Source organism: Dasypus novemcinctus, chromosome 21 (assembly GCF_030445035.2).
Source record: "Dasypus novemcinctus isolate mDasNov1 chromosome 21, mDasNov1.1.hap2, whole genome shotgun sequence".
Lineage (NCBI taxonomy): Eukaryota > Metazoa > Chordata > Mammalia > Cingulata > Dasypodidae > Dasypus > Dasypus novemcinctus.
The window spans coordinates 32,720,979-32,742,872 of NC_080693.1; the positions used below are offsets into that span (position 1 = coordinate 32,720,979).

General features: G+C 40.4%; 1 protein-coding gene across 9 annotated transcripts in view; it reads right to left on the bottom strand.

The window, feature by feature from the left end:
* Positions 1–21,894, bottom strand: part of VPS53 (VPS53 subunit of GARP complex) — a 204,582-nt gene that overhangs the window by 28,933 nt on the left and 153,755 nt on the right. For all 9 annotated transcript variants that reach the window (XM_071210446.1, XM_071210445.1, XM_071210441.1 and 6 more), the window contains 4 exons: positions 16,054–16,296; positions 13,363–13,510; positions 8,346–8,428; positions 6,859–6,937 (listed from right to left, as the gene is read on the bottom strand). In XM_071210446.1, coding sequence (XP_071066547.1) covers positions 6,859–6,937; positions 8,346–8,428; positions 13,363–13,510; positions 16,054–16,296 — 553 coding nt within the window. The remainder of the gene's footprint in view (positions 1–6,858; positions 6,938–8,345; positions 8,429–13,362; positions 13,511–16,053; positions 16,297–21,894) is intronic.

Sequence of the window (21,894 nt, forward strand, 5' to 3'; positions counted from 1 at the left end):
AGATTGTTTGGTTTTTTAAAAAAACCTACTTGTAAGGCCATAAACAGGCATCCTAAATCCTCAGGATTTAAAGAACTTACATTTATTTAAAAGACAGAAGTCTTTGTATTTCCCCCGAAACACTCTGAACAACTACCTTTTCAAGAATTGGGAGGCTTGGTTTTATTTCTGGTTTCACTGCTGTAAGGCAAACAAAGAAACACACTAGAATGATAGTCCATTAGTTTGCAGGAAGAGGTGAGTACAGAGGAGACTGGAATTCTTGGGTTGAATGCTGAAAACATCTAGCCCCCAGTAGGAAAGTCACAGTGTCAGATTAATAAACACTGAAGACCAGTACTGAACATGATGACTGCTACTGCTTGAAATGGCGTGATCAAGTAAGCATGAACACTTGTGCGAACCGAGCAGAACTAGGTTCTCAGTGCTTTTCTGCTTGAAGGCATATTACTTAACCTGACTTTGTCTGTTTCCACATTTGTCAAAAGGTGATACTAGGACCTATTCTGTATGTATGGTGAGGTACAATCTTGTGTAGAAGTGGACATGAATTTGAATTTTGGCTCTGTCACATGCTTAGAGACCTTGATTAATCTCTCTGAGCTTCAGTTTTCTTATCTGTAAAAAGGGAAAATAGCAAAACTACCTCATAAACTTATTGCAAGGACAAAGTGAGATAATTCATTATGGGTGTCTGAGTCCTAGTAAGTGCTCAATAAGTAACTGGCATTACCATCTCATAGAGCTTATTTAAGAAAAGAGTGCAATGTGGGAGGGGAAAGTGGTCTCAAAGGTAATTTTAACTTAACTTATCAGCAACACTGCCACAGTGCACGTCTCCAACCACAGTCTCAGAGGGACCACTAAACTCTCATTGGGTTTAGCTCCCCCACCTGGGCCTGGCTGCTCCTGCACACGTTTTCCACCAACTTTCCCACTCATGTTTTCCTCTCTTCGTCCAGCAGTAGGGCTCTTGCTAACACCCAGGGGAGTTAAGAATTGGGTGTGGGCATTGCCTAATTCTGACCTGTCTTCAATCAGCCCAGAGTGTTCCTTATTGGTCCTTCTCTGTAGTACCACCAAGAAGCATCACGTCATTCTCAATAGCACCTACATGTGCCTGAAGATTTCAGGGGACTCTCCTCAAAGATGCCCAAGTCTCCTACTCTATGTCCGCCAGCTCCACCTAGCTAAGTATGCTCGGTAGTTACCTATGTCTCACTTTGTCACCATGCTTTTGTCAAAAGGTCCTTTAGTTCTTTCTTTTTCTGGTCTTTGTTGCCTTAAACGCCATTTAGGGAGTACCACTGTTAAGCAAGTATTGTGCTATGCCACAGGGATCCAAAAATGAATAGAACACAGCCCTCAAGTTATTCCAAGTTTAATAGGGGAGAAAGAGGTATAAAAATATTATAATAGGTGCTAAAAACAAAGTTAGTCTAGGACTGTGGTGCCTTGAGGGAAAAAGAGGAGTACTCTGGGAAATGGAGACATTGTATGGGATACAGAATAGCCAAAGCAATCATGAAAAGAACAAAGTTGGAGGACTCACATTTCCTGATTGCAAAACTTAGTACTATAAAGCTAGAGTAATCAAGACTCTAAGGTACTAATGCAAGGCTAGGAATATAGATCAATGGAATAGAATTGCGAGTCCAGATATAAACCTGCACATTTATGTGTAATTGCTTTTCAGCAAGAATGCCAAAACAATTCAATGGGGGAAAAGAATAATCTTTTCAACAAATGTTGCTGGGACAACTGAATATTCACAAGCAAAAGAATGAAGGCCGACCCCCTGCTTCAGCCATATAAAAAAAATTAACTCTTACAAGAAAACATACATTATCTTTGTGACTCTGGACTAGGCAATGATTTCTTAGCTATGACATCAAAAGCAAGAACCAAAGAAAAAATAAACTGAATTTAATCAAAATTAAAAATTTTGTGCCTCAAAGGACAATATCAAGAAAGTAAAACAAAACTCACAGAAAGGGTGAGAACATTTGCGAACTGTATATCTGATAAGGGTCTACTACCCAGACTATATTATGAATTCAACTCAATTTAAAAATGGGCAAAGGATCTGAATTGACATTTCTTCAAAGAAGATATATAAATAGCCAATGAACACATGGAAAGATGTTTAACATCATCAGTCATTAGGGAAATGTAAATAATCAAAATCACAGTGAGATACCACTTCATACACATTAGCATGGCTATAAGAAAAACAAAACAAAATGTAAAATAAAAGTGTTGGTAACAATATAGAGAAATTATAGCACCCTCATACTTTGCTGGTAGGACTGTAAAATAGTGCAACTGCTTTGGAGAAGTCTGTCAGTTCCTCAAAATGTTAAACATAGATTTACCATATGACCTATCAATTTCACTGCTAGGTATATACCCAAGAGAACTGAAAACATGAGTTCATGTGAAAACTTGTACATGGATATTCACAGTGGCCAAAAAGTTAAAACAACCTAAATGTCCATCAACTGATGAAGAGATCCACAAAATGGGATATATATGTACACAGTATATGTGGAATACATAGAATATTACTGGGCCATAAAAAGGAATGAAGTGCTGACATTGACCACACCATGGATGAGCCTTGAAACCATTATGCTAAGTTAAAGAAGCCAGACCCAGAGGCCACATATCATATGATTCCATTTATACGAAATGTCTAGAATATGCAAATCCATGGAGACAGAAAGTACATTGGTAGTTGTGAGGACTGGGGGGCATGGAGGGCATGGAAAGTGCCTGCTAAGAGGTATAGGGTTCCTTTTTGGGATGATGAGGACGTTCTAGAAGTAGATAGTAATGATAGATGTACAACCTTGTGTGTATGCTAAAAACCATTAAGTTGTACACTTTAAATGAGTGAATTTTATGGTATGTGAATTATATCCTGAATAAAGGGGGGGGGAGTCATTTGAAGTGGATTTTAAAGGATGTGCTCATTGGACAGAAAACAAAAGGAAGAGAACTCTAGGCGTAGCTCAAGTATAATCAAGAGAAATTTGTAGCCTGACAGAACACAATGTACTTGTAACCTAGCAGGCACCTTAGAATATGCATAAAGTTTCTATAGAACACGTAGCCTTGTTGACTTTAATATTACCTTGGCTTTTTTGCTTCTCTTTCTTTGTAAAGAAAATGTCTCTATTTTTATAGCCATGAAGCTTATAAGTACCAGGTACAATATATATCCTGCATGTTAACCAGAGCAGAAAACTAGAAAAACTTCCCAAACTCTTCAAAGAAATGTCAAGTCTATGACTGATTTTCTTTGTTTCAAATCATTCCTATGATTACATATCTGTGATTAATTCTCTTTGTTACAAACTTGTATAAAAGTAGAAAAACCTCTTGACAGGGAGGCAGATTTTTTTCTTTTTAAAGATTTACTTAAAAAAAAAATTATTCCTCCTTTCCCCCAGATGGTTCTCTTGTCTGTCTGCTCACTGTTTACTCGCCTTTTCCAGGAGGCACCAGGAACCAAACCCAGGACCTCCCACATCAGAGGCAAGTGCCCAAAGGCCTGAGCCACATCCACTCCCCCCGGGCTACGGAATCTGCTGGATTGTGACATCTGCTCATTTAGGCATCTGCTTGTTGCAGTGGGTGCCATGTCTACCTCGTTGTGGTGTCTGCTTGTCTTCTTCAGAAGGCACTGGGACCTGAACCCAGGACCTCCCATGTGGTAGGCAGGCACCCAACTGGTTGCGTCACATCTGCTTCCTGGGAGGCAGATTCGAGATTGATTAAATCTCCTGTCTTCCACCAGTCAATAAAACTTCTTTTCCTTCCCAGCCTAGTTCATGTGTCTGTCTATCCTGCCAAGCTGAGTGAACAAAACCCAGCAGAGAACCACCCTGGCCCTTCTTCATAGGCAGAGAATAGGAAGTGGAAAGGCATGGAGTCACAAAAACGCAGTGCAGATTCAGGGCCCTGGAAGTGGCTTGGTGGCTGGTGGATAGGGCATATCCACAGGAGTGGCAGAAAGAGGTGACAACACTGTGAATGCCAGCCAAGGAGCAGGCCATGGGGATGCCTCCCATGACAATGGGGTCTCCTTCCAGAAGCATGAAACAACCAAACTGCTTGACCCGACCCATTTTTTCCAAGGAAGTCCTTTCCTATCACCTCAGATTCGTCCAACTCCCTCTCCATTTTGGAAAGCACAACGCACATCTGTCCAACCACACATAAAATATTTATTTATAAATATTTCTCCCCATCAAAATATAAACGTCTGGAGGGCAGCTCTGTTGTCAATCTTGACTATGTAAGTCCAAGTACAGAGTAACCTGTGGAATTCCCAAGACATTTAATGAGGTTGGCAATTTTGACAAAACCCTGAGCTTTCCTAACTTCACACCTTCGCTAACTCCTTGTTCAGAATACCCTCCTTATCACAAACTCACTCAAAGCTTCTTCATTCTTCATGGTATTTCAAATGTCCTGCTTTCAAGGTTTTCCCCACCCTCCCACCTAGATAAGAACACTTTCCTCTTTTAAAGAGGGTGTATTTTGTGCTTTTCTTATGGGTCTCATTTCCTTATACCTTATGCTACAGTTATTTGGGCACTGCTCTCATTTCATACACCCCACATCGACTGGAATCTAAGCATCTCGGGACAAGACCTGTCTTTCCCAGCATGCAGCTCCCAGCACTGTGCTAGGTAGATTTTTAATTAAACTGTTCAACTAGTGGAAAAATTGATGGAATCAAAAACAAAAATAAGCTTTTAAAAATGCTAGAAGAAATCACACAAAACAGGACACAGGCACAAATAATAGAGAGTATTGGTTGACTCAACCTGTGACTATTTGTGTTGTTTATATCTGGTCAATTTCATCACATGGATTTCATTTTGCTAGAACTCCAGAAGACTCAAGACAAAAAGTGATGGTCTACCAGCTGCTGTGTTCCCAAGTCTGTGGTTTTCCTATGATATAAACAAAAGATTCTAAAGCTATGGTCTCTGTTCACATTTGCTGGTATGGGTCTGGGACAGAAATAGGTGTGTGTGTGGGGGGGAGTTTGAGGACAATCTACCAAATGAACTGACAGTTCATATAAGCAACACCTGCAGTGCTAAACCTCCTCCAAGTGTTATTTTACTGGGAAAAAAATTGCTCTTCCTTTGGTAAATGTAAAAATTCTTTCACCAGCTGCATTCCAATCTAAAGTGTGTGGCAGTTTAAGAGACATGGCAGCTGGAATAGATCACATTCAGGATGTAGTGAACGTTCACCAGCAGCTAGGGGATAATCAGAGCCTACAAAACGAAGCCTCAGAGCCACGTTCCTGCCTTTACTTTAAGAGAATGGATTAGCCTCAATTTCCCTGCTCAGAGTGTTCTGCTTATAAACATCAAGAATACTGGAAATACATACCAATATCTGATTGGCCAAGGGAGCAGCCTTTTGAATAGAAACTTTGTGACATCAGTTATTTCAGGACTTCCTCCTTCATTCCATAAAACCTCAAAGCCTAAATTTCATATTTTTAAAAATTTTATTAAATATTTACAATACACTACAAAACCAAATTCAGACGAAATGTCTGCTTACACAACCTTGTGACATGGCCACTCTTCCTGAGAAGAGGGAAAGGGAACTTACTATCATTTACTGAGCACTTGTTATATGCCTGGCACCAAGTCAGTCACTCTCTTCCTGTTCATCCTCATGGCAACACTGGGAGGCAGACACCTGCATTTTGCACAGAGGTGAGGCAATTTGGGCCCAGGGAGGTCAAGTCATTTGCTCAACATCCATAAAGGAAAAACTGAAGAATTAGGTCTGCCTGGCTTCAAGGCAATGCCCGTATACCCTGGGAAAGTTCTCTCTCCAAAATTTGCAAGAACACTACAAGAGCCTCTGACTCTAGAACAGGAATAGGCAAACCTTTTCTGTAAAGGGCCACATAGCAACTATTTCAGGCTTTGCGGGCCATATGGTCTCTGTTGCAATTACTCAACTCTGCTGTTGTAACACAAATCCAGCCACAGACTACACATGAATGACTGAGAATGGGTGTGTGCCAATAAAACTTTATTTCCAAAAACAGGTGGCAGGCCAGATTTGGCCCACGGGCAGTAGTTTTCCCTGTTCTAGAAGGTTTTAGAGTGTGCAAATCATGTTATTTGGCTCAGAAATCAGTAACTGTCCACTTCAACAAATTAATCAACAAACATGAAAGTCTTCTATATCCAAGACAATATGAAGTATATGGGGTAGTTTAAGACATGGTCTGTGCACTTAAGGAATTTGCCTTCTTTTGGGAAGAGAAGACATGGGCACACAAAACCCATGTAGTAACATAAGACAACACGTAGTAAGTGCCAAAGGAGGGACTTGAGACTGAAGACTGACTGACGGCCATCACAATGTTAGAAAACCAGAATCCACACTTCTGAACAAATAAACCTGCATTGGCTTCGGAGCTCAGAAAGGAAAGAGTAGGAAAAACCTCTGAGTAGGCAAGAATGAAGAATGAGTCAGAAAGTTGCTGTTTTAAGCACTAACAAAAACACCCATTCTGGTGAGACCACATTAAGGTTTTCAGCATGTGTCAGATACTAATCAAAGACAACATCTGCTTTAGAGTTCCCAAACACATTTGTTCCCTGTCTCATTCTAAAATGACGAGCAACTGGCCTAAGGTACATGATACACTGGGTACTCTGGGAAACTCCTGGAGGGCTTTCTCTTCTCCTCCCAGCTAACAGTCAAAGTACCAAATGGCATGAAGAAACTATTGGCAGAGGCCGACAGAAGCCGCCTGGGGCCACTCCTGGATGTTCAGTAAGAAGCTGCTTCCTAAAACCTTACCTTGCTCATGGCAGTCAGGGCAGGATCGCAGGCAGCGTCGAGGTCCTGAACCAACAACTGAATACTGCTGGAGATGACCCTGCAAATCACACAAATCAGTACTGTCACAATTTTTAAAAAATGACTTTCTGAATGACTGACATAGCCTCATCCAAATGTTTTAATCATCTGTGTAAAAATTAGAGCCATCATGTCATCAAAAAAGTTCAAGTTTTATTTCAAAAGGGAATTAATGATACTAGAGAGGCATGTGGGCTCTTTCTTCATTCCTGCTCTATGCCCTAGTCTTTTTTTTTTTTTTAAAGATTTATTTTTATTTATTTCTCTCCCCTTCCCCCCCACCTCTGCCCCAGTTGTCTGTTTTCTGTGTCCATTTGCTGCGTGTTCTTCTTTTTGTCCACTTCTGTTGTCAGCGGGTCAGGAATCTGTGTTTCTTTTTGTTGCGTCATCTTATTGTGTCATTTCTTCATGTGTGCGGCACCATTCCTAGGGAGGCTGCACTTTCTTTCACGCTGGGTGGCTCTCCTTACGAGGCGCACTCCGTGCGTGTGGGGCTCCCCTATGTGGGGGACACCCCTGCCTGGCAGGGCACTCCGTGCACGCATCAGCACTGCGCATGGGCTAGCTCACCACAGGTCAAGGATGTGGTAGATGGACGTCCTATCCACTGGGCTATGTGGTAGATGAACGTCCTATCCACTGGGCTAAGTCTGCTTCCTATGCCCTAGTCTTATTCAGGTGGGTTCCCACCCAGTCAAGGCACACAGTTCTGTGGCTAGTCCCTGATCACCCTCTTTACTTCTCCCTCCAAAAATACCCGTCTCCTCAAAATGTTTAAATCATAATCTACAGAAAAAGTCACAAAAAGGGGAGGAAATGACCTAAGAAGAGAATTTTGATTTTTTCTTTAGTAAGGTGTTGATGTGAGACCTGAAGCTTGGCCCATTCCAATCCTATTTAATGCCAGTAGAATAGGAAAAGAATACAACAAAGATAAGGCCAGGGAAAGAAATACTGCAAAGGAGCTTTACTGCTTGAAGTGTCACATTAAATTCTTGGATATAAAAGCACTACCCCTCTTAAGCCCTGAACACACACTCACACACACACCACTTCGACTTAAAGGCTAAACCTTTACATTCTAAACCATGGAAGGTGGGGCTGGCCTTCTGTGGTTTAGGTGGATCGGATGGAAGACCTCGTACCTGACCTTCCTCCAGCACTGGCCAAGGATTTCTTCTCTTTTGTTATTCTCGGTTGTGCAATGACAAAGACCCTGTAACCCCAAAAGAATGACTACATCTGACGAGCCAGAATGGGAGGCTTCTAATGCTTCTTCTTAGTGGCTAGTGGAGAATAATCCTGATCCAGCAGAAGGCCCTGGTAAACTCTGAGGCTCTGTATTGACCTAATGACAACAGTCTGGGGCATGCTGCATCCTGAAGGAGAAGGGGCAGGCCTCAAACAAAAATGTGCAAGGTACATACGTGCTGAACGTGTCCATTTCTCCAGTCAAATTAATTCGTTCAGTCAGGCTTACATCAACTTTTTCTTTGAGTTTTTCTTCCAACTATTAGAAAATAAGAGAAACATGTTTAATGACTGTTCAAAGGAGTACCACAAAAATGATAGTTGAGTTTGGATGATTCCAGATCAATTCTAGGCACTTTTAATGTATTGACTCATTCACATTTTCACAACAACCCTATGAAGAATATTCTATTATTATTTCCATTTTGCAGATGAGAAAACTGAGGTTCAGAGAAGTAAAATAACCTACCTAAGATAGTAAGTAGTAGGGCCAAGAACTGAACTTCTTCTAAGGTCTGTGGCCTTTAACACTGAGAAGTACTTGTACTTCAACAACTCGCTTCATTAACTTTAAAAAGACCCTGATTTTAAGATACTCCCTACCCCATGAACAGCAAGCTTGCCTGTAATGGAAGCCATTGGTGGTGGGCAGCAGTAAAATCAGTTAAAATATGCATTGGGTACTACTACAGGCCTAGATGTTGGGGATGCAGTGGTGAACAATAAAAGACCTTAGTTCCTGCCCTTCTTAGCCTATAATCTAGGATAGAAACATTGAGCATGCTCCTAGAAGCCTCAAAGAAAAATATGACTAAGAATTGTAAACATTTCAAAGGAGCCCTGGGAATCAATGAATCTAGCACTCCCAAACCTATTATATAAACTCTAAGAATATCAAATATTTTATCTTCAATTTTTAAAATGTTCTAGGGGTGCATCAATTAGTGTAACCTGTTTGAAAGGCAATTTATTTAAAAAGCAAATATTTAAATTTATACTCCATTCAAACCAGCAATTTCACATCTAGAAATGTATCCCAATGAAATAATGAGACCACTGCACAAATATACAAATATAGAAGTATTATCTGTAGTATTTACTAATTTAACCAATTATTTACTAAAGGTCTACTATGTGCCAGGCCTTGTAATAAAGGGAGTTAATCAGTGAACAAACAAAACAGATAAGATCCTATTCTCATAAAACTCACATTCTAGTGTTGTTCGTATTATTTTTTCATAATATAAAGATTGGAAACAATTTACATATCTAGTCACAAGAGACTGATCAAACAATTTATGGCACAATTTTCAGCAGCCTCTTCCTATTACACTGAAAATAAAATCTAAACTGCTAGCCATAATTTGGGTCTGTCTAGCCCTCCAGACCACAGCTTGCAGCTCTCCTCCTCCTTGCTTGCCAGGCTCCAATTACACTGGCCACATAGATTTCTGAAATACACCAATCTTTTCTTCCCCAGGACTGTCATATTTCACCACTACCTGAAACATTTCCTATCTATCTCTAAAAGATAAGAACCCTGAAAAAAAACCCATAATATAATTATCATCCCTAAAAAAATTAACAATAATTCCTTTAATATCATCACATATCTATCTAGTCAGAGTTAAAATTTCCCTCATTATTGTAAAATTTTTAAAACGTTTTAATCAGGATCCAAATAAAGACCATATGTTGCAACTGATTGATATGTCTCAAGTCTTATTTTAAATGGAAACAATTAACATACTATCCATTTATTCAAGTTCCCTTTAATTTCTCCCATGAATATTTTGTGGTTTTTGAGGTAGAGGTCTTAAATGTCTTTCCTTAGTTATATTCCTAGACATCTGGTGCTTTTAAATGCTACTGTAAATGTTTCTTTTAAACAAACTTTATTTTTTAAAAGTTATAGATTTACAGAAAAATTACATAGTGCTGAAAGTTTCCATATACTGCACACCCAGTTTCTCCTATTATTAACATCTTAACATTAGTATGATACACTTATTAATGACTTTTAAAATTTTATTTTCTTTGTTTAGATTCTCAAGTCTCTTTGGTTTCTCCCTCCATTTCTTTTTGTCTCCCTGCAAATTTTTTCTTAAAGAAATCGGGTCATCTGCCTTGTAGATTTTCTCAGTCTGGATTTTGGTGTTTACATCCCTTAGGTATTAATTAACATGCTCCTCTGTCTTTTGTATTTCCTGTAAATTAGTAGTTAGGTGGAGATGCTTGATGGGATTCAGATTTTTGTTTAAAAGAAAACCTTTATGATCTGTTGTGTACTTCTATCAGAAGATACATAATGTCTGTTTGTCTCTCTTTTTGTGATGTCAGCAGCCATTGAGTCTCAATGCCCAGATCCATTATTCAATTAAGAGATACAAAATTATATTCTAATTCTCTTTTCTTCTTCATTTTATTAGCTAAAATTCTTCTATAAAGAGATACTTCCATCATCAATGATTTGAATATCCTAAGGTACAAATCTGACAGAAAAGACAGGTAAGTACTTTCTTTTTACTTACCAGTTTTCAAAATAATGAGGTAGGTCCATAGCATTTTCAAAGGTGATAAACGAATTTTTTAAGATGTATATGTATAAATGGGTTTACTCATATTTGATGTTTTCAATCCATTCTAGTTACCATGCTTATATTGCCCTATCTTTGACCAGGAGAGCTTATTCAGGATGGTTCTTGAATCCTTTTGAAATGACCTTAACAGTCTTTGGCATCTATCTAGCTTTCTGTATGGCATGATGTCTTAAACATTTCCTCCCCCAGACTTGGAGTTAGTCATTTCTCCAGGAATCTCTGGTTCTTTTTGGTGAAAAATGGTACCTAAATATCACAACATAGGTGCTAGGAATGTATTTTTACCTTTATAATTAGTAAAAGCTTATTTTATTTATCATTAAATTTAAAAACTGGCTACCTGTACCATGAGTCATCAAAATGGTCTCTGATCTACTAATAGTTCTAGAACAGTCAAGAATCTGTTCTAGAAAAATAATGCAAAATATCTAAGCTCTACATTCAGAAAGATGTTCATTATAGGATTATTTATAAAAGCAAGTATTTGAAGCAGAATAAACAATTATCAGGGATACTATTAAATAATTTATGGGGAAGCGGACTTGGCCCAGTGGATAGGGCGTCCATCTACCACATAGGAGGTCCGCGGTTCAAACCCTGGGCCTCCTTGACCCATGTGCAGCTGGCCCATGCGCAGTGCTGATGTGCGCAAGGAGTGCCATGCCACGCAGAGGTGTCCCCGCGTAGGGGAGCCCCACACACAAGGAGTGTGCCCCATAAGGAGAGCTGCCCAGATCGAAAGAAAGTTCAGCCTGCTCAAGAATGGCACCACCCACATGGAGAACTGACGCAGCAAGATGGCACAACAAAAAGAGACAACAGATTACCATGCCGCTGACAACAACAGAAGTGGACAAAAGAAGAACATGCAGCAAGATGGACACAGAAAGCAGACAACCGGGGACGGGGGGGGGAGCAATAAATAAAATAAATCTTTAAAAAATAAATAAATAAATAATGATGGAGGCGTGGATGTGGCTCAAGCAATTGGGCTCCCATCTAGCATATAGGAGGTCCAGGGTTTCAGGCTCAGGGCCTCCTGATGAAGGCAAGCTGGCCTGTGTGGCAAGCTGGCCCACGCAGAGTGCTGGCCTGCATGGAATAAGTGCAGGAGTGCTGCTCTATGTAGGAGTGCTGGCCCACACGGACAGCTGGCACAGCAAGATGATGCAACAAAAAGAGGAGAAATAAGAGATGCAGCAAGCCAAGGGGCTGAGGTGGCGCAAGAGAATGAGCGCCTCTCTCCCACTCTGGAAGGTTCCAGAATCGGTTCCTGGAGCCGCCTAATGAGAATATAAGCACAGACAGAAGAACACATAGTAAATGGACACAGAGAGCAGACAATAGAGGGAGAGGGAGGAAATAAATAAATACATCCTTAAAAAAAAAGGTTGGTAGAAAATATCCTAAATTGCCAATAGGATTATTTAAGGGTGAGAGAATGATGGGATTACATGGTTAGTGATTATTTTTATATATAATATATATATATATTGTACTATGGTTATTTTACTTCTTAAATACTATATTTGCATCTGAGTATGTCTTTCTCTTTCTGTACACTCATAAAATACATACACATTTGCTCTGGGACCCCTGCCTTGAAGGTCCTCATGGATATTATTATCATCCTGGCTTGAGGATTCTAGGGGCTAAACTGATTGCTGTTTCTGGCTCTAAGGCAAATCCTTTACAGGTCATTCCTGGTGTAACTCAGCGTGATCACGTCCCCAAGCAGAGCATTCTACTGCCTCTGCCTCTGCCTGGTCTAACCTCGACTGTGGAGTCTATGGGAGAACACTTCCCTGTTGGCCTCCTGCATTCTAGCTCTGGTTCACAGGCGTTCCCCAACTATAATTCATGACTGTCCTGAACTATAATTTATGACGGCCTTCCCATGATCTAGACATGTATAAATAATAAACCCAAAGAGGGGGGAAGAACAGAACCTTCCCCAGTTACTTTCTCTCTCGGCCTTAGGTGAATTTCAGAACAAATGTACAAAGAATTTCTAATTGCCAAATCTAAGGCTGAATGGAGTTATTCCTGGACTTCCTTCTGCTAAATCAGTTCAATGAACTACTGCCATTTTGGGAACTCTGGTAGAGGCATCACCCTTTCCTGCTTCAGAGTTCCTGAACGTCAGCATCCCAAACAATGGTTATTTGTTTAAACAGACTGAGTGCTATGCAAATTTCAAGAGAGACATGAAAGCCCGAAGGATTTTGCTTAGTTTACTAACACTTTTGAGAATGGAATAACTGGCTGTGACTCATCACCACCAAAGCACCATTAAATTTGTTACTACTTTTCTTATATGAAAAACAGGACTATTGACCTACTTTCAAGAGGGTATGCCCTTTCAGTGGCTTTCACAACTTTGGAAGAAGCCAGTCATACTTTCTTGCCCAGTCTCCTTTGTAACAAGGCCCGTCCATAAGACAGCTGCCTGGGCAGTCCTCCAGCTGTAGAAGGCCAACGGGTCTGCCCAAGATTGGCACACTGTTTGAGTCCATACTCTGACCTATTAAGTTAAGCAGCGTAGACACTTCAGGAAACGGAGGTGGTGAGTAGGCAGGCTGGGGTGGCTCACCTGCTGGGTGGTGGCCAGGCAGTACTCTGCTGTGCTCAGGATGCTGCAGATGAGGCAGAGCTCCTCTAGAGTGAACTTGGCCACTTCTGAGCCTTCCTTTTCCTTGAGGAGGCTGCTGATGGTCAGCCCTCCACTGCTGCTTGTGGTTCTGAGGAAAAGGAACAGGAACTAGTCAGGTTGAAACTTCTCCTTTGCTTCCTGAACTGGAAACTGCGTATCTTAAGACAAAGAAAAGGAAAGGCTGGACATAGCCCAAATAAACCCACATACAGAGTCCTTTTCCTATTGACCTTACCTTGACTGTCATCTGTTTAAATTCTGACCATCAGAAGAAGTAGGAAAAGACAATTTCAAAAGCCAGCCAGTAATCAGTCTATTACCTATGATGACTCTGACACTCATAGGAAGGCTGCTGTGTTGCCTTGCTCTTTAGCTTGGAATTTCCTGTTATGTGGAACTCATTTAGGATCATCTTTAGCGCAGAAGCTAAAATCCCAATTGTTTCTTTCAGTTAAGAAAATTCAGAGCTAGAAGTTATTTGTTTTTGTGGACAGGCACAAAAGTGAATATTAAGACATGGTTCTTGCCTAAAACTCGATTATCACAAGGAACCAAAAAAGCATCTCCTACTGTCTAATCATGTGTTTATATACTGTGAAAACACAGTTAGTTATAAAACTTCCTTCTATTTCAACTGTGAGATACTAATTTTTTTTTAAAGAAGACAGAGTTCAGTGACAATTACCTTAAAAAAAAGAGAGACATTTCTCCTTTAAAAAGTAAAACTTACTGGTAATCAAAGATTTGAATACATTAATTGCCAGTGCTAAAAAGGGTATGAGGAAACTTTTGCTCTCTTAACTGTAGATATTAAATTGTACCACCTTTCTGGAGGATATTTTGACAGTAAATTGGTGAGCCTTAAAAAAAAATGTTCAGACTATTTGGCCCCACAGTTCTATTTCTGTTCAAAGATATTTATCTGACTATATTTTAAAATACCAAAATAGTGAACCTAAACAGCCAATCTTAAGAGAATAATTAAGTAAACTAAGGTTTTTCTACATGTTAGATTATCATGGTATCATTAAAAATGTTTTTTGTTTTTTTTAATGAATACTCACTGAACTAGTGTTGACTAGTCTCTACCTGCCCCCAGGTCCATTCTCTTGCTCTTCTCCTTCCTTCCTAGGGCTTGGAAGGCTGACCTGCACAGGCTCATCACCCAGGTTCCCTTGCCCTCTGGTCCTGCCGGGTTCAGCCAACAAAAAATCCCGCAGGAAGTCAGGGAGGTAGAGGAGAGAGAAGTCTGGGTAATCATTACTCCTCCTGTCCCATCTCTCCTCCAGTGTGGACCCTTCGGTGACCGTGTTCCTCTGTGACACCAGTGTCTTTCGGGCAGCCCCTCTTCCACAGTTCCTGCACTCCACTGATTCTAACGTAGTAACAGTTACCCACCAGTACTAGGAAACTTCGGAATCCTCTGTTGGTTCCTCTTGCCCTGCCCACAGTTTTGTGACTGATCTCTTTACTAACAAATCCCTGCTGAGTATGCCATTTGTTTCCTGCTGGGACACTGGGAAAAAGGCTCATAGGATGATGTTAAGTGAAAGCATCAGGTTATAAAACTATAAGCAAAATAGTCCCAATTTTGTGTAAAAAAAGGCACACATATTATACACATTACATATATATGGAAAAATATATAAAGCAAGAAGTTAAAGAACTTATCTCTGGGTAGTGAGATTTTAGGTGAATTTTATGTTCTTCGTTGTGCTTTTCTGTGTTTTCTAAGCTATAATGAACCTGTATTATTTTCATAATCTGGACAAAAGTTATTAAAATTTTAAAATTAATTTTTATCATTGTCAAAGAAAAATGTATCTGTCACTTCAGATTTCTTGTAAAGCATAGGGATTTTCTTTCCTACGAATAAGGTTAAACTCCCATATGTTACATATTTTAGTGACAATTAGAGACAGTAATTCCAGAATTGTTGATTTAGCCTTGGGGATGATTTGCAAATACTAAATTCAGAACCATTACCTTAGATCATATTCCATGACAATCAAAATTGCTACAGAACCAAAAATTTATTAAACCCTAGTCAAATGATCTACTTATTTTAAGTAATAATATAACAATATTCTAACATCCCAGGAAAATAGAGTGGAATCACTGTAATTAGGAGCTAAGCTGTATACCCTCACTCATATTTATTACATTTGTCATAGCAAGATGCTCATTCTGTAACAGAGACTTTGAAACCTAGTTAGACTGAGGGAAAAGCAGATTCATGCCTTTCATATAGCTTTTACTCCAGGGCATACTCTCATTGAACAGGGCTTGAATGAAATCATGCAAGCTATTTAATACTTATTTCTCTCAACCTACCTTTTTTTTTTAAGTGCCAATAGCTGGATCTATGCAAATTAAATACATACATAATGGGATTGACTTCCTTTAGTCCACAGTGGTTAGATTTGATTGGCAGTCAGTGTGGACATTTCCTTTAATAGTCTTGCTCAGCTGTGGAACCCATTACAAAGGAAATCATTTCAGACTCTTCGGAAATCAATAAGGGCGTTTTCCTCCTTGATACAACTTCACAGTGGATTTCCTTAAAGATTCCCTTATTAGGTATATTTACAATTTTACTTCACCACTCAGACCAGGAAGACCAGTACTCACTTGGGCAGGTTACCAGAGAGGATTTTCCAGGCATATTCCCGGAGGTACTTCTGGAAAATGGTGGCCAGAGCAATCATTGGCTCCCCAGTACTGAGTTGAGAGCACTGCACCATGCACTTCTTGTAGTAGACAAAGAGGTCAGCACAACTGGGGAGCACGGCACCCCCTTCATCAGTGTTGGGCTTAGGTGGCCCCTGGGCTTTGAAATCGGCCACAAACCGATCTATCAGCTCTCCAAGGTTTCTAAGAGGAAGAAAACTGTTATTTCCCTTCAAGAAAGATAAAGCATATATGCTTATTTACTATATATATAAATTACTGCCTTAAATAATCATTCCTAATGCCTTTAAATTTAAAACTGGACCCAATGTTATCAATATTATCATTATTAAACACTACAAACTTGGCATATGTGTGCTGCCTTAACTTTTCAAAGCATCTGTGATTATATTTGCTCCAATGTGATTATAATTGCTCCAGGGTACTGCTGGCCCCTTGAAAAAATGAGAAAACCAAGGCCTAGAAAGTTGGTCACACAATTTAACAAGAGCTGAACCTAGAACCCACCATTTAAGTAAGTACACCGGTCCTACCATTGCATTGATACTATTACCCCTTTTCGCAAACGAAAACCCTCAATAATGTTAGCAGTCATTTTCTCAACACTTAGGAATGTACTAGGCACTGTGTCAGTGCTTTATAAGCAGTCATCTCAGTGAACTTCACATGATTTCATAATAATATTATAAAAAGTAAGATACAGAAAAGTTAAGAACCTTGTCCCAAGGTCATATAGCAAGAAAGTGGAGGAGTCAGGATTCAAAACCAAGCAGACCGGCTCCAAACCTCAGGCTTTTAACCATTTGACCAAGCTACTTCCTAAAAATCAAAAAGCTGATGATGCCAGCAAATATTTAGGTATCATGAACCTAAATCTGTCCACCAGATAAATGCCTAGCCAAAAAGAAACAGTAAAGAAATAGTCTAATGCTTTCCCTCTTCAATACAATTTTTTCTTAAAACTTCCAGAGTCAAAGGTTTTAACTGCTGGAAGAAGAGAGACTATGAGCAGCTACAGGCTTGCTCCAGTTTGTAGTGGTGATGATGGTTACAATTTTCCTCCTATTTCCCATTTAAACATCAATGAATTTGATGTCACACTGAGTTATCACTAATTTGAATCCAACAGAGCTGTATTTGTTGTGCTGTATGAAAAATGGGAAGGGTCCCCACCATCTCTTGACATTTCATATCTTTTAGAGGTACTGTCTAAGGCTACAGGAACCCAGCAGTGCTTTTAAAATGTATTTATATAACAGTCAGGAAGAAAAAGACAAGAACCACACACAGCATCAATTAGCAGGAATAGGAGAAAATTGACATTTCACTCAGGAGCTTTTGTTATTGAAAGTTTATTATTTCCAGATGTGGCAACTCTGCCCTTAAAGAACATCAGACCTGCTCTAGATCCTCTGTCTGTACTGATAGTCAGAAATCAGGGAAGGAGTTCCTTAGTTGACCTTGGAAAGTTCTACTGTCACTACTCCCATTTTTCAGTCTCAGTTGGCCTCACCTTTCCACTGAGTCTCCCAGCCCTCCTCCACAGTGACCCTAGGTTCCATCCAGACTCAGCTCTCCACTGCTCCCCTACCCCATCTCCTCCTCCTTCTCTGTGCCTTTGTCTGTGATGCCACCCTGGCCAAGAGGTCTCCCTCCACCTTTCCACTCATCCTGTAAGCTCAGGTCAGGCTTTATGTGGACAACTCCTACTCACATCAGCTTTCTCTCAACTTGAACTTCTTCTATCCTTAGTGCACTGACACTTCTTTACTACTTTATTATAAAGTACAAGGATGTCCAACATTCAAGAACATGCCTGTGTTCCCTCATTCTGGGCCCACAGCAGGCAATGCTAATCAACAATGGCTTTCTTTTTCACTGATCTTTGGTATAATTTCAGAATCCTTCTTGAGGTAGAACTCTACAGTCAGTCACCTTTGATATGTTGAAGTTGGTATAAGAAGTGAAAGTTGCTTGCTTTCATGTACATTTTCATGCTCCTGAGAGTAGGGATGTTTATGCTGCTTCTGCTCCCCTCATGCTCATGCTTACATGTGAGGCGAACTCCCATGGTGGTGCTCGATACATACTGAACTGACCAGCCTCCACAATCTATTCCTAAGGGATGGGAAAGCAGGGGTGGGAAGGTGAGACAGGGTGGAGGCTGGTGCCGTGGGAGAGAGCATGTCACAGAAGGCGAAAGATTCCACTTGAGTCTTCTGTATGAGAGATTTCACTCTCCAAATCTATAGTGCCAACCAAAACAGGGCCAGAGCTCTGAAATGTTTTTACTTTAGCACTCATCTATTCCTTTAGAAGATGGAGTCAGGATACTTACTCATTTCCTTCCTATTTCAGAGTCAACCTGATGAGTAAGATTAAAAATATGTTATGTCCATAGAACATAAAGAAAATCTCCATTTAAAACCAATCAAATAAACAAAACTCTAAAGATCTCCCATGTTCTAGAGAAATGTCTATCTGGTTACTATTGACATTGTTTTCTGGTGTGGGATGAAAACTAAATCAGCTAGGGTAACCTTCCCCTTTCTTCCAACTTCTATTTTTGTGGGATGCTTCTATGCCTTATAAGACATTAGAAAATGAGTAACTAACTTTTCACATAATAGTAAAGTTACCCCAATGGAAATGGGTGGAGTTCATTTGTTTTGAATAGATGGTCCAATCCAATCAAACACAGATTGAGCAATTACTATATGCAAGGCTCTGTGACTGTAGTATAAGATATGAACGAATTCAACTCAAAAAGAAGCAGAAGTTATCATTTTTTTCTAGGCACCAAATACTGCCCCGGGTTTTAGCAAAACCTTCTGGTAGAACTACTAGAGAAGGGGATGTGTGGCATTAACGACCTGTTGACTAGAATCAGAGGGAGGCGCCCATCATACCCTAAAGCAATTGCAATCAACTCAGAGTTTATAAAGGGTCCAGGGTCAACTCATCATCTGGGTACTGTGGGGGTTAAGACACAGTTTCTGCCCATGAGCTGTTTGGTCTTTCTTTTTAGATTTATTTTTTATTTCTCTCCCCTCCCCTATCCCCGTTGTCTGCTGTGTCCATTCACCGCATGTTCTTCTGTGTCCACTTGCATTCTTGTGAATGGCACCCGGAATCTGTGTCTCTTTTTGTTGCGTCATCTTGTTGCGTCAGCTCTCTGTGTGTGCGGCACCACTCCTGGGCAGGCTGTGCTTCTTTCGCACAGGGTGGCTCTCCTTGTGAGGTGCACTCCTTGCGTGTGGGGCTCCCTTGTGTGGGGGACACCCCTGCACGCATCAGCACTGAGTGTGGGCCAGCTCACCACATAGGTCAAGGAGGCCCTGGGTTTGAACCCTGGGCCACCCATATGGTAGGCAGATGCTCCATCAGTCGAGCCAAATCTGCTTCCTGCCATGAGCTGTTTTGACCTTTTTGAGGATATAGGGCCTGCCTGCTCATAAGATGCAGATTTCAAGAGAGCTCAAAATGCTAATTTTGGAGTACAGACAATACGAATACTCTGGTTTAGACAAAAGACATTACAGAGTAAGGTAGAGAAGTTTCACAGCAGATTCAGGTTAGAGAATAAAAAGACATGGAGTCTGAAGTGAGCACGGTACATGTGTGTGAGGAAGACGGCACTGGAAGGAGAAAAAGGGTTTGGCTGACATGGGAAACAGAAAGTGAGGAAAGTTTGACTTTCACTTTGATTTAAACACTCCTCCTCTATATTCCCACAGTAAACTACTCACATCTTTATCCTTTAACCTGATGTACCACAATCTTTTTTGGGTCTCTCTCACTAGTCTAAAGGCCTATAAACCAGGCACTGTGCTGGGTACATTATAAATACAATCTCATTTACTCCTCACAACAGCCCTGAGTAGAAGGTATTATTATTCCCATTTTATAGGTGAAGAAACTGAGACTGAGAAAAACTACATAGCTTGTTCAAGGTCACAGAATTTACTGGAGTTGGAATCTGAACTTGGCTGTTTGACTCCAAAGCACATGTTCTATTCACTATACTATGCTTTGATTTGATTTAAAGCACCATACAGATATACAATATTAGGACTATGGTGCTACTTATTTTCTCTCCAGCTTAAAGAAACATATTATGAATGCGGATGGTTTCTTTTATTCTCTTCCCTGCATCTTGAGCTTTGAGCCCAAGAACTGTATAAGCATCTTGGGGTGTTATGTGAATATCAGTTGTGAGTTCCACTGATAAATAAAATACCCTAGGAATAAAGCAGGATCAGTAGTGGGAAAGATTAAAATAAGAGGAGAAAAAAAATCACATTGTACACCAAGCCTATCTGGGTTGATGTCTGAGTTGATCCAATCTGGTAAAAAGGTGACTGGCTTCAAGACTGCCCCAATTCCTGCCTTCTCCCTGGGCCCTGGCTCCGCAGCCCACCTACTGTTGCTTGCGCTTTTGGCTGGGGCAAATGCTGTCAGAACTTGCCATGAGCAGGTGAAAGGCTGGGGGGATGAGAGGGTGGGCCCATCACAGACCCATCAGAAAGCTGACAACATTGACACGCCCCTCCCCACCCAAACACATTTGGGAGTGCTGAGCAAGACCACATGGCAGGCAGACCAGGCACAGCTCCTGAGCACTACTTACCAAATGCTAATATGTCGGCTCACTTCATCCTCCCCACAAATGCTCTGAGTTGGGCATTACTAACTTCATGTTAGACAAGACAAAACTAATTCAGAGAGGTTAAATAAATGCTTGAGGTCCCAGGTTAGAGTGGCAGAGCTCTGATTCAAATCCAGGTCTGCCTGGCATGCAGGCCCTCGCTCTTTCCACTACACTGTGTTGGGGCTCTGCCATCTGGGAGCTTGTGAATGATCTAAGGTTTTCCTTCCATGCAGATTTTTGAGCTAGAACTACAAAAAATGTAGCAATTTGCCCCAAATCAATCACCGCCTGAGATCCAGCCTCAGAACTCCTTAGTTTAAGAAAGGAAGTTACCTAGAACCCCTAGGCATGATACTCAACTTAGTGTGTGGGTATATGTGTATTTTTTTTTTTTTTTTTGGAAAGAGGGTCTATTGCATTCATTGGGCTCTCAAAAGATCTATGATTCAAAAAAGTTAATAACCACCAATTTAGGAATTATTTTGCACAAGCCTCTCCTTCAACAGATGAGGAAATGGATTTTTTAAACTTCATTTTCTACTTCAAGCTTTTACTACTTATTCTGGAGTGACAACAGCACAACCTACGCAGTTCCCCTACGGGTAGCTTCCACTACTTCCCTAGTGCTGTGGAAACATCCTAGTCAGGCCAAACAGCAGGAAGAGTGGCCAGCACTTCATTTTTCACAGAGAAATGGAGAGTCCCGAAGGAAGGGAGGTCTGGCTCTTTGCCCAAAGTATCATAAACGATGAGAATACTTTGTATGAATCAAAGCCAAGTGAAAAGAGTGGATACCAGAATTATAATAATCCAGAAAAATCACTCTTGCACCAGGTAGATTTTGGAAAAAAATGTGGCTATCCCAGATGTACACTTTAATAGCTGAACTCAATAGTTTTTTAAGCCTTTTAAAATCAAGCTGTAGTTGATAAGAGGCACTTTGCCTGAAAACAAGTCCTTCATGTTTGTTCTAAAAGACAATTAACTGACCCCTTTTCCCAGCCCTCAGGAGGGTTTTATTAACTCCCTAGGGAGGAAAATTTTTGATTGAAGAATACAGGGTGCTTTGAAAAGAAAAAGACTAAATAGCAATAGTAACCACTGCCCTTCTGGGTGCCTGCTAGACACAC